A 13,513-nucleotide genomic window follows, 5' to 3' on the forward strand; every position below is an offset into this window, starting at 1 on the left:
GGTATTAGGTTTCGTATCCACGACTCAAGCCCCAAGTGATAAGGACTTTTGCTGTTGCACATTAATAACAGCTTTTGAGCTGACCATTGCCAATATCCAGTTGTGGGAGTGATTGTTTTCGGGGAAGTTTTGGTAATTATTCACTTTAACTACTTCTGGAATTTTCGCGTTTTTTCTGGCTAGACAGGCTCAGGGCGTCCTCCTAGATCGTTTCCCACCATTCAAACCTTGTGCAAATGCCTTTTTTTTCTCTCTTGTTGTGTTTCAAGGTCGCGTCAGGGTCGCGTCAAGGTCGCGCCAATGTCTTAGTATAACTAAAGGGTAAGGAAAATTCATTTGCACAAGGTTTGAATTGTGGGAAACGATCTAGGAGGACGCCCTGAGGCTGTTTAGCCAGAAAAAAACGCGACAGTTCCAGAAGTAGTTAAAGTGAACAATGACCGAAGTTTTTGTTCCAGAGATTAAGGCAAGAAATGTCTTTGAATGGGTGTAGGTAGAAAATTTAGCAAAATTTTATTTTTGCAACCTAAATCAACGGATCATGGTGCTTTGATTAAAAAACAGACTATAACCGAATTCGATGAGCCACACTGAAGCAAAATTGAAAGGATAAAAAACAAACAATAAAAAGATTCCTGTAAACATTGTTCAAATTATCCGCTAGATGACGGTAGTAACGCAACCTTATTTGATCTTGCTGTGATCCCTATATTTGATCTAGTACTATGTAGTTCAAGTTATTTTCTCCCTTCATCAGAGATAACGTTATCTCTTTAAATAAAGCAATCCATACACTAGTTAATACAAAATTGTTACATTGAAAACTTAAAAATTCATTTTAGTTCCAAACTAATGTAATCATTTTAAAGTGTTTTCCTTTGAGCTATAAAATGTCTTCCAAAAAAATAACTTTCACCATCGTTATTGAAGCTTCAATAAAATCTTCGTAGTTTCATGTTTCATTTTAATTATATTGTACAAATCTAAAAATTTTGTTTATGCTTGCAGAAGAAAGAAAGAATAAGAAGCAAAGGAAAAATGCACCACAAAGTTTGAGTTTCTTTAAAGGAACTTAACTCGCAGTCTAGGAGTACCTACATCCTACAAATTATTAAGTCAAGTTCAACGTAATAAACATCCCTACTTAACAAATAAATTGTATTGTCTTACTTTAATAGTAGGTATGTATAGTTACGTCTTTTTTTGATACTTGTTGCTTAATTATTTTATACTCATTGATTAAGAAAAAATTAGAAGTCGAGTCGTTTCCACTGCGTTAAAATAAATATTTGTATTGAATTCAAAATATCAATAATTTATTCATATAAAAATATATTAATGAAAATCTATACACTGCACTAGATATTTTAGGTAATGTTATCATACAAAATAGGTTTCATTATAAAATATATAAATGATTTAACTGTGGACACATAACCTTGATTGACAAGACGCAATAATTTAACAACGAGATAAGTACGTACAAATACTAGAGTCCGGCAAGACTTTACTTATATGGAATAAATAAATAAAAATAGGCAAAAATTATCGGTGAATATGAATAGTGACGTCTCCGTCGGGCAGCTTCTTCATCAACGACCACGTCTCGATCCTCGACAAGTTCGTCAAGCTGATGCCATTGATGGCCAACAGCTCGTCACCCCCGCACAGTCCTCCGTTCTTCTCGGCGAGTCCACCTGAAACCGCACTTTCGTAAATTGCTCTCTCGAACCTACCCTCGAATCTAACCTTGAAAGATTTTTTTCACGCGCAGAGGCAAATCCCCTTGCGGTGAATCCTTCCCTCCCTCTATGCTGAAACCCAAACCGGCGCCGTCTTTCGTCAACGTGAGCACGTGCGTGACGTCCTTCGCGGGAGGAGCAGGTCCACTATCTGAAATTTCACAGCAGTCAGTCTCGAATTCACCCAAGTTCGACGCTTCACCTTTTGCTTCCGGAAGTTCATAACTCGCCGACTTTCTCGGAGAAGGTAAAGCTTCTTCTCTTCCATCCTCCACAACCAGCACAAATTGGGATACTGCTTCCTACAATCGCGCCACATGTTAAATCGGAGCAACCAGAAACTGCACACTTACTTTCAACAATTCCACGGATTCGGCGTGGGTAAGACCCGCCGTGGATTTTTCATTGATCGACACGATCTTGTCGCCTTTCTTTATCGTGCCGTCGTTGTATGCGACGCTCCCATAACGAATCTTGTGCACCTACGACGAAGAGAATTGGTCTGAGGCGTTACTCACTTAGCTTAGCTAAACCTACCGTTATTTCCTTGGTTTCGTAGTCGGTGCCTCCCGCCAGCGTAATTCCGATGCTTCCACCCACAAACTCGGGGTACAGAATGATTGTCCTTCTGTTGGTGTCGGTGGAAGTGTCCACGTCTCGCTTCAACACAACTGCTGTTGTCGCAGGCTAAAACAAACATAATCCTTACAAATTAGGTAAAACTACGCTCACACCGCAAAACAGGTTCAAAATTCTTGTTAGTGCCGTGTGGGGTTAATTTATTTAACAGTCAAGCGATAATAACTATGCAAACCTTGACTGTTTCCTTAACAACTTCTCCATTACTCTTCGACTTTTTATCCAAAATCTCGATTTTCTTCTGCTTTTCGACCTGTACGGTCCTGGCTTTGGGCTCTTTGGGCGTAACAGGCGATACGTTTTGGGGCAGGGGCGGCGGAGTGTTACCGAACTTTTCGAAACTCTTTCGCAAGTCGGTCACGCTCATCGATTTGTTGTTCTTGAGGAGGGCGCTAGTTTTGAAATTGTTTTTAGGTGGCACTTTCGTCTCCCTCAACTGAGCAGAAAAATTCTTGAGAGAGCCCCCAACAGGTTTCAACGAAATCAAATTTTTCTCCGGTATCTTACTCGATACTGGCGAAACACCGACTTCTGCAAGACATCGGTCAACAACAATCGACAAATCAACTTTTCCCTCACCATCTTTCGCACCACCGTCTCCATTTAGTACGGACTTGGGGGCGGCGTCTTCACAACTTATACTTCGCTTCTGCTTGACGGGTGGTCGCACCTCCACTTGACAAATCTCTTGTTTGGGGGGCTGCACCTGGGGGGTCTGCGCACTCGCGTCTTCGTCTTCGTATTTCCTCTGTATCACGGGAGAGCCAACTTTGAGGTCCCGACCGCTGCGACACTTCGCCGACGCCAGAATATTCTTCCTGTTGATCGCCTCGACGCTCGCGGCTTTCAAGAGGCGACACTGCAGGTTACCGTACTTGTCCACATCTTGGATGTCGGTTTTCGGTCGAATATTGTTGTCGTAGTCGAGCATCTCGCACGACCTGGTCGGCGACGGTGGCGGCGAACACCTGGAAATGTAGCTGGACTGGCTCGAGCTCACCGCTGAATCGTTGTCGCTTTCGTCCTCGGATTTCCCGATGTCTTTGTGCAACTTAGAGACATAAGTGAATGTCTCTTTGTACGTTCTGTTGGGCTCTTGTTTGGGGTATTTTTTGTTGAGCGAGTTGGTGACGTAATCGAAACTGCAATCTGACCGCGTGGGCGACGTGATGCTCTCCAAAGATTTTGGCGAGTCCGACAGATTGTCCAATCTCAACTCCTCGCTTTCGATTTTGTTCGTGGCACTCTTGTCGGGTTTGGCTTGCGGTTTTATGGCGGGTTGGGGTTCTTCGGGTTTGTGGACTTTCTGCGAGTACACCTGGAGACTTTTCCGCTTGAAAGCGGGAGAATATTTGGGGAAGGTGTTCGCGTTGGAGGTCCAAGGAGGCGAAGTCAGCGGCAAGGCGACCGGTTCGGTTCCGTTCGAATGGCATTGCATTGTTTCGTTTGCGCGAATCTTTGTTTCTAGGACGAACGATGATGAAGTGGTGTGACTTATTATTTCAGGTATGTTAACCGCAGGAGCTGGTTCGTTCTCGGAGACGTGTTCCGGTATAACTAACCCTTTTAATTTCGAATAGCCTTTTTTTCTCTGTTCAGCCAACAAACTCCAACGGTCATTCTTTTGCTTCGATATCGTCGACATGTCTATCAAACTCTGGGATCTCGCGTGGAGCGTCGGTTCCAAACTTGTCCTCCTCAGAGTTACTTCATCACCACCCTCGAACGAATTTATACAACTAAGATCACCGTTTGACACACTGTTAACTTTCGAAAGGCAATTATTCTGTATGGGCACGTTTGAAAAATCAAAGGAACTTCTATTTTGACTCCAATTTACACTCCTCGCCACTGTTGGTTTAACCCCTCTCTCGTTTAACTGTTCGCTGTATAGATCCTGGTAATTTTCTCGAACGAATTTATCATCGAGCTCGTTGCTACTTTCGACGTAATCGGGAAACTCATGTCCATCAGGTGGCTGTCGTGAATCACTCGAAAGAGTTTCCATTTTTCCATTGAGACCTAAAAACAAACATTTTCATTCTAAACTGGTCACACAACATTTATTCGAACAGACGCCATATCGCACGCGTTATGATCCCAATAAATTAAACTTGTTACTATTTTATTAAAATAACTCCGACAACCTATTGCACAATTCTTATACACCAAGATTTACTTTACGTCCTACACCACTGACTGAACAAGTGGGCTGATATTTTTAAAACTGATTTATCGACACTCAGCTTGAACACCTGATAAAAATATGATATTTTGAAGATGCAATTAAAATCGTTCGATTTATCTACCTTCCGCCTATGGAATTTGTCCACGAAAATTCAAACTCCAGACTTGGGGGGAAGTCTCTCGTTAAAAGTTATTTTCACCGGCGCTATATGGCAATACCACACTGTCATAATTTCATGGTAAAAACCCCCGCACTGTCTGCGACCATGAAATTTTTTAACCACCGCAAGTATCACATTTCACTCCACACTGCATCCATTTTAAATATTAAATTCAATTAACTGTGCTTTTGCGATCTAGTTATAGATAAGGAATTTGACAATTACATTCAAACTTGGTATCTGCCCACAAAAACTTGTACGGTTAGGGAAAGTGAATATTTTAGTAGACTTATGTCATAATGCATAAAAAATAACATGTACGGTACCGTTCGAGATTCAATGGACCAAATATTTGTATAATGTGAAGAAAAAAAATCGGACGTTTGGATTGGAACAAAGGAAAATGTTGGGAATTGTGTGGAGAGAAGTGGTTGATATTTTTGAAATAAATCGAGTCGTGAGTGGTGCCGATGATGGTAAAAACAGGTAGGGAAAAAATAGTTAATGGGGTGGATGATGAATGGTGAGGGATGAAGAAAAGTGTGAAAATCCTTACCAGAATTTGAGTTATCCGTAAAGTGGCACTGTAAGAATTTGAACGAACAGTTTGCGTTTAAAAATGATTCTGTAGCAATCGCGTTGGGCGTGTAGATTGCTCGCCATACAAACCAACACTAACGAAATGGCAAAGTAAAGTTGCGCCGAGCGTAGATCCGCGAATTACTCCGGCCAAAATCTTTATCGTCAATAGAAAAAGCGATCGAGATTGCACTTATTTATGAGCGGTAATGATAAATAAATGGGTATGTGAGTGCGCATTTGAAGGAGCGAGACCCGAAGTACGAGAGAGGGTCGCATAAAAATATAAATGTTTTAATTAGTGGAGAATGATGCGGTAACAACGGGCCGGAGCGAAATAAAATCGATTTAACAATCGATAATGATCTAAAAATCATGTTAAATAGTCGATTGTAAGTGGCATCAGCAAGAGTCGGAGCGGTAGGAGGGAATTGGCAAACCATCAGGTCAGTGGACGTGGAGTCAAGGGCAGCTGGCTAGCTATGGTATGGATTGCGGGTTGTCGATCACATTGTAACTGCAATCTTTTATGTAAATATCTGGGTGGAAAAGTCGCCCTGTTGGCGCATCTGGGGGAAAATCGTGCACCGAATAAATTCCAGATCGGTCGAAAGCAGCCGCATCAAAATGCATATAGGTCCGGCGGATTAGTATTGGCGATAAATTGCCAGGATACTGTTATAAGGCGAAACATGTATATATTCAGCGGAACCGGTCAACTGAATTCTCGGTCTCTCTGCCCCCCGATATTCCGAATTGATCGGCTAATTTAACACCCGAACTCATTTCTTCTGGTTTACGGGCTCCGCAAAAAACTCCAATTAATTAAAACATTCTCATTATGCTCTCTCTGTTCACGAGCGAACTCCACTTTCCTGTCAAACTAAAAAACCAGGAGGTTAATAACCAAGCCGCACAAACGCGATTTTCAATTAATAAACTTCGCTTCCTCGGGCTTTGATGTACCACAGGATGCAGCGGGATCTAAGCCGGTGCTGTAAAATTTCTTAAATTGGTCTTCGTCCATTGTACGTGCGGTGAGTGGCATTTGAAAAATTTCATCGGTGTGATGAACCCGAAGACAACGGATTGATTATCCGCGACTCTTCGCTGATTTTTTAGATGTAACGCTCGCCGAAAGATATGGACAAAGATGTGTGGCTGGCATTGACATTTGTGCCAACCTACACGCCGACAACTACCTAATATTTTCTCAAGAGAATACTATTTTTCACAGTTTTTATTCAACGCGAGTCTAAAAGTGGTTTGATTGCCGCCATCGTCAAGGTGAATTTTCAACCAATAAAAAATCTTCTGCTTCGTCACGTAAAAATACAAAAATAACCGACGAACAAGATGAACTTCGAACTTATCGATTAGTTGTCTTTAGGTAATAAAAATACCTAATCCCGTATTGACGTGGTGCATTGTTCAAAGTGCCTTGCGGATAATTGTAAAGCGCTTGATCACAAATTTTCGAATCTTCTGCCAGTTTTTACGCAACAAATCGACCAAAACGTGCTGTGGTTCGAACGATTTTCTCATTTTCGTCTTGTAACCTCTGAACAAACCGGTTGGACTCGAGTTAAATTTATATGAAAACAAATTTATTGGTTATTTCGAATTTTAAAATATACATATTCTCTTTTTTGTATACATTTTTAGGAAACTTTAAGAACGGTTGTCGGTTCTCAAAATATTTGTAAATTAAATTGTTTTTGACAGATCTCTCCCAATAAGTTTGTAGAATTACAGTATATCTATTTGTGAAATCACTGATTCATACTGAACGTAAGTACATAACAAAGTAAACAATATTTTTGTTAATTCGTCATTCGGTGATAAATTACCTCATTGAATCATTTTTTCAAAAGTTATCTACAAACATGTTTCATTAGTTTAGAAAGCTTTTGAAAAATTTGCAAACGCGACGCAGCGTAAAAATTGATAGAAACTGAGAGTAATAAATACAAATTGCTGGATTTGAAATGACAGGTCAATTTTTTGATACAGTAATATTTTTACTACGTGTATACACCGTACAAAGCTACCGCCAGTTCACATAATCTCCTTACAAACACGTATACTAAACTGCTCACATAAATAAATCTTCAATAAAACAATTACAAATATTGTCTAGCATTTTTCAGTAATTATAAATATAACATGACTGGGCTCCGGGTACAAGTATTTTATATCTGATATTGAAATTGAATGAAACTGATTGAATAAAAAATCGGAGTCACTTCAAAGTGCAAAATTTTTCCCGTATGATATCATGAGATTAAACTGCTACATCATTTTTGTCAAACGTCAAACTCTAAATTTGCAACTATTACTAGTCTTTATCACGCCTTATCTCATCGGCTGAGTAGATGTGTGTAATGATTAATGATGATTGATTACGACTTTGTCCCTTCAAAGGCTTCCTGACAATAAATATTTTTACGCTCGGTAAACCCTCCATTTATTTCAAATTTTTTCTTGTTCGATCCTGTACGTTTGTTTTGGCACGAACGACACCAGAACCTTATAAACGCGTTTCGCTGTTCTTTTTTATTTGTTTTATTGCAAATATTTGAAATTTTGTGAATAGTTGAGTAGAAAACGTTGCTTACGTAACTCTATTGCCAAATAAAAAGTTGATATCATCATTTGCGAAATCAAAAATGTGATTGAATCGTTTGTTTTGATTAACCGTGATTCCAAAATAGGAATTTTAATTCGTGGAAGCGTGTTTTGGTCGAGTTGTGATCGAATAAAGAGCATAAAATATTGCGGCGAATGCTGAGAAAAGTGTCTCGTTAACGACTATATTTTAATGTGTTATATTTAGACCATTAAGTGGTGACATGTTTTATTGTCAATTAGAAATAATTTGAATAAAGTTAAAAATTAAATCGGAATTCTTGGCGCGATTAATACTGTAAATAAATGATCCAACTGCTAGTCAATCTTAGAACATTAACAATTATTTATAGTAGTTTAATAGATTAAATTGCAACGTTCATAACATATGTTGCTCTTTAATTAAACTACTTCTTTTACAAAGACGAGGTTACGCTCGTTTTTCTGTGCTTTCTTTGAGGTGCAGATTACACAATCTTTTCTCTCAGAAAATTTTATCAATTCTAGGTGCCACCACTCTATTGAAAGACTATTTTTATTTTTATATTTATACCCACTTGTTTAAACAAAAATAAAACGAAAAACGACCAGTTTTATTATCATTATTATTATATTAGAGATAATATTTAATCAGACGCGTAAAACGGTAGATTGCTAATCCAGTTACGTTTCTGTTTTAATTAACAGGTTTTTATTTAAATATGTGACAAATTCTTAAAGAACCTCAGCTTTCTAGCTGAACAGTTCATCACTGATTGCTGTGGTCGGTGAAGTCACCAAACGTATCCCACAAGCTCAGTTTTTATTACATCCGGTTGAGAAATAATTTCATAAAAAACGAAATCATCAAAAACTCAATCAATATTCACAACGAATTAAAACATGTGGTAAAAAAAAACCAAATGAGAAAACACGTTTCGTGAATTATGGTGCATTATTCAATTCTGGTTCGCCATAAAAAGTGTAGATAATCCCTTTATCTTGTTTTAAGGAGTGATGTGATAATAAAGGAAAGTCTAAACTCTTTATCCATTAATGACGGCGGTCTTGTCAGTTTTTATGACAAGATGTAATAGAAAATATCAAAAACAATATCACGTCGTGAGCGCGGAGTTTATTCTAAATATTTTTAGCAAACATGAATATAAACAGGAAATTCTGCCATAAAGTAGAAATATTTGTGGCTAACATACTTAATACCAAGTTCATACGTTTACCTGCAATGATAAGTAACAAATTGAATGGGTTCAGCTACGAGTTGCGACTTTTATTTTTTTGAAGAAATATTCAAAATTCTCGAGTTAACTCTTAGTTTGATGGAAGCGATAATATTTGTATTTATCGAGATCAGAGAGTAGTGATGCAAAGGAAGACGGCAACCCGCTTTACACCATGTGTATTACTGGTTGCATATACAACTTTTGAAAAATGACTCCACCTTTTAAAAAAATGAATCATTAACCGAGAGATATATCCTTATATGCACATATTTCATGGCAGGCTGGCTTAGTAAGCTAGTGCAACGTAAAGGACAGCCGTTGTTATTTTCTAACCTTGACATGAAAATTACAAACCTGTTTAATATGCACACCACTTTCAAGTCGACAAAAATTGTTAAATGTCAAGCGACAAGTAACATTCCATTTTTGAGACGGTGCACTAAATTTCGGTTAATCCCCGGTTAATTTATCAGTAATTTTGGAAACTGGCAGCGAAAGCAGTTTCCGTTGTGGATAATTAACGCGAACGGAAGGGGGCAGGGTTAGATTTCAATCGGATCCAACGGAATAAAGAACTGAGCGTTAAAATTGAATAAAGCACAATAAGCAACAGTGCACACGGTAAATGCATTGATTAAAGAGGCCGAACTTGGGCTAGTAAAAGTGGGGCTGCAGGGGCGACACTGCACGGAAAGCGGCGCTTGTCGGCAAGAATTGGTCAATATTACCTTAAAATGGCACCGATTTCACTCCAAACTCGGCATTATTCAGTGCACCAAGGCAAAAACAACGATAAAATCTATTTGCATATTGATATACGTACAGATATGAAGATTAGTACTTCCTGAAAAAAATCATTAGCGTTATCGTGACGCAAACCGCCTCTGACAGCTCGCACCACATTTCATATTAACAATGCAAGAAGTCGAAGAGATTACGGTAAATCTGGCTAAACAACGGTCGCTCATTGTTGTTACATCGCTCACGTATCACACTCGTCGATTACATTACTTAAGTCCATTTACGTAATACAAAATACAATGTAGAGTCGCGACGCGTCACGAAACCTAATTCGAAAAGCCTCGAAAATATTTCGATCGGCGCGATCTTTCTTCATTTTCGTCGCGCGGCATTCAAAGAATATTTTTTACGCCACGCGACGGCAAATTCCGGCTCGCAAAACGATATTTTTCCGCAGGTGCCGCACTCTCGTTTTTTATTTGTACCAGAAATGGGCAAGCGGCGAGCCTTGAAGAACAACACCTTACTTTCCAGCGAAAAATATTACCATTGTATTTCACGATAATTGAGTGTCGAAGGTAAATGTTGCATTGAATTCATTTGCATGAGCTTCCTTCACGATTCTGCGGATTTTTACTGTTGACTCGTGACGTCAGATGTTACTCCTGTCAACTAAAAAGTCGTCTAAGCGACCACAACTCTAACCGTAATGTAAATTGCATTATAACGACTAGTTGGGAATGTTTCCTAGATATTACGAGGCGGAAGCGCGAATCCTTGATAATTACGTGAAGCGGACTTACCCTCGTCCTCCACGTCTGTATTTTCGACGACAGCAGCATCTGTTTCTTCGATATCTGCGTTTTCCACGATCACGATCGGTGCAGAACCGATGGGAGATCTAGATCGATAAAAATCACTTGAAAAGTCGGACTTCCAGAGAGTCCTCGTTACCTATTAGAGTCCTGCGAACCTTCTTCTTCGACTTCTCCAATAGTGGCGAGCTGCGACGACAGACTCCACTTAGAACTGTACACGTCGATTTCGCCATTGTAAACGTCCAAATTTGTCTCGATCTCGTCGTCTCCGTAATACTCGTTCCTCAAGTAATCCGTGTCTCTTCTCTCGTTCTCCAGGAATATGTTGATGATCTCGATCGGATTTTCGAAAATCTCTCGGCTTGCAGATTTCGGGACGAAATCGACGAGGCGCGGCAGATTCGATATGTTCATGTTCTCGTCGTGGATGTTTTGGAAATCCTTGCACCCGTTCGTCTTGTGGGCGTTGATCAAATCGCGCGATCTCGGCGGCACGGGTGGTTTTTTAAACACTTTGTCCTCCACGGTGGAACCTCTCGCCGCATTTTTCTCACCGTTTGCACAATTATTTTCTGCGTGTTTATTATTCAACGATTTTTTTTCTTCCATCAAAGACGACGACTCGCACATTATTTCGTTCGATTTCGTTTCGATTATTCTCATGTCCTCGTTTCCGTAACTCAGAGGGGCGTCTTGGAAGCAAGACGGAGGCTGCAATGGCGTCCCGTCCTCGCTCGATTTTTCCTCCACCTTGTCCAAAGCCTTGCAAACGCTTTGCTTTATTGTACTCTTGATCAGATCTTCCTCGTCGTACAGATTCAACAAATTCGTAAAGTCGATCTGCTTCTGAATCGATGTAGGCGTCGAGGGTAAACTCCCGGCCAGACTCGAAGTCGTAGTGGTCGGAAACGACCCAAACCTGTCCACCACCGTAGATATAGAACTTCCTGTGTCATCCGACTCGCTCAGACTCTGTGTCGACTCTTGCGAGAACAAATCTACGTAGACTTCGGCGTCTGGAGGCCCCAAACTCCCATCGGAGAATCTCCGATCTCTTCTCGGGATGTCGGGAGAATGCGACGCCCTCCCGCTACTCCTCGGAGACTGGAACTTCTTGTTTTTGTTGTTGTTGGCGATTTCCGAATGAATCTGACGCGCCGCCGGAACCGGATTAGTTTCGTTCGAGTTCTGGTGCACGTTGTTCTTGTAGAACTTCTTCGGGATTTTTCTCGGGGGCACCGGAGGAGGTGGCGGCGGCGTCCTCTTCTTCTCCGCGCTTATGACTTGGGGCAAATCTTCAACTGACCTAGTTTTACAATCGTTCGATTGTTTACATTCCGGACTAAAGTGTTTCACTAATAGTTTTATAACCACGTTTGAGTCTTTGAGACACCGCACACAGTCGATTCTGGTCATCGCGTTCACGGCTATCGAGTCGATCTCGAGCACTTCGTCGCCTTCGGTCAGCTTGCCCCAAGAGCTCTGGACCCGCGAGGCTGGACTGTCTGGAGCGCACGACTGGATGAAGAGGCGCTTCACGAACTCATTTGCTTTCGTCCCGCCTTCGAACTTCAAACCGAAACCTAGACGCTCACCGGGGAGTCTGTACACTAGGACCTCTTCGACCACGTCCTTGCAGACATCATCCTCGCTGTCCCCTATTGTCAAAACTGTAACGTATCCCGAACTGGAGGTGTCCACCAAAACGGAGTCACATTTTGACGCAGATGACCGGCTGGGTTCTGACCCCACGGAAACCACAGTCACAAAATTTTCTCTCTCATCTGGAAGAAACTTCGTTGGCGCTTCCATCCTAGTGTTTAGCTTGCGAACATCTGGAAACAGAGCTAGAGTTAAGCGTGTCGTGATGTCACACTATGATCCGGATGATGAGTTACCAAATATAAAAATGTGTGGTTGAAATAGTATTTTGTAACCGGTTCCTCGCTGGTCTGAATCTGATTTTTACGGTAGCTTCACCGACCGGACTGATAACAGAGTAACTTGTTGCAATTTGTTTCGTTTTGTTGCAGTTTCAAGAAATGTAGATCAAGAGGAGGCTGTGTTATGGAGAGCAGGCCACGAATATTCTAACGGTATCAAATTACGAACGTACATGGTACAAAAGGTGCGCTCTATGGAGGTGTTACGTGTAGAGGCGACATTGGGTGATTGCGTCTTACCCTAGAGACTCTGGAGCACATTTCCCTGGACTTGTTTATGGTTGCGATACGGGACACTCGCGCGGAGATTGTAAACAACTGTTTTCACGTTTTCACCTCTCACAGAGTCCCACTTCAAACACCTGACCTCGTGTGGGTCCGCAGCTCTTCGTCTGCATCGACATTCATACCTGAAGGCAGGGACCATATTAATTACCGGAGCCAAACCTGTAAGAAAAATCTGAAAATAAGGTTCGTCGACGTACCAACAGCTCGTCCAGTTTATAATTAGAAAATTCGCGATCCAGACTAGGTCCGTCGGTAATGCTGAAAATTTAGAAAGGCTCGTGAAAGTAGTTCTCATCTCATGACTCCTATTATTGTGTCAATGGGTTTCAGGCATAAAATAGCTGTAATACGCAGATAAATTATAAGAAACTGCATACCATCGAGGCCTAATGGTGTGATTGGGTTAAACGATTGCACCGGGTTGGCTCTTTTTAGGTGTTCCGATACCGTTAGATTCACCTGCGAGAGAACACATCAACGCAGCTCTCGATAACGCAATTCTACCATTTTTGTCGTTTTCATTCTTTTATCCGTTCCAACACAATGGCACATCTGAAAGCGCTGAAA

At 40.9% G+C, this 13,513-nt stretch overlaps 1 protein-coding gene across 2 annotated transcripts; it reads right to left on the bottom strand.

The window, feature by feature from the left end:
* Positions 1-1,315: 1,315 nt before the first annotated feature.
* bbg (big bang) lies at positions 1,316-13,041 on the bottom strand. Of its 2 annotated transcripts, XM_069059987.1 has the most exons (10): positions 12,899-13,041; positions 10,852-12,550; positions 10,701-10,798; positions 2,961-4,403; positions 2,557-2,912; positions 2,280-2,429; positions 2,096-2,224; positions 1,945-2,044; positions 1,750-1,893; positions 1,316-1,697 (listed from the first exon to the last, which is right to left on the bottom strand). In XM_069059987.1, the coding sequence occupies exons 2-10, from the start codon at positions 12,525-12,527 to the stop codon at positions 1,546-1,548; spliced, it is 4,248 nt and encodes a 1,415-aa protein (XP_068916088.1). In that variant the 5' UTR covers positions 12,528-12,550; positions 12,899-13,041; the 3' UTR covers positions 1,316-1,545. The 2 variants fall into 2 exon arrangements, with proteins under 2 accessions (XP_068916088.1, XP_068916087.1); XM_069059986.1 differs by having other exon boundaries at positions 1,750-2,044.
* Positions 13,042-13,513: the final 472 nt, after the last annotated feature.

The sequence above is a fragment of the Tenebrio molitor genome, chromosome X (genome assembly GCF_963966145.1).
Source record: "Tenebrio molitor chromosome X, icTenMoli1.1, whole genome shotgun sequence".
NCBI classification, from domain to species: domain Eukaryota; kingdom Metazoa; phylum Arthropoda; class Insecta; order Coleoptera; family Tenebrionidae; genus Tenebrio; species Tenebrio molitor.

Excerpts from the sequence above, each read along its gene's own strand:
- bbg (XM_069059986.1), bottom strand. The coding sequence starts at position 12,527 with ATGGAAGCGCCAACGAAGTTTCTTCCAGATGAGAGAGAAAATTTTGTG. Across the intron at positions 10,799-10,851 it reads GGTTCGCAGGACTCTAATAG|ATCTCCCATCGGTTCTGCAC; the intron begins GTAACGAGGACT and ends TTATCGATCTAG. Across the intron at positions 2,913-2,960 it reads AGACGGTGGTGCGAAAGATG|AAGTCGGTGTTTCGCCAGTA; the intron begins GTGAGGGAAAAG and ends GATGTCTTGCAG.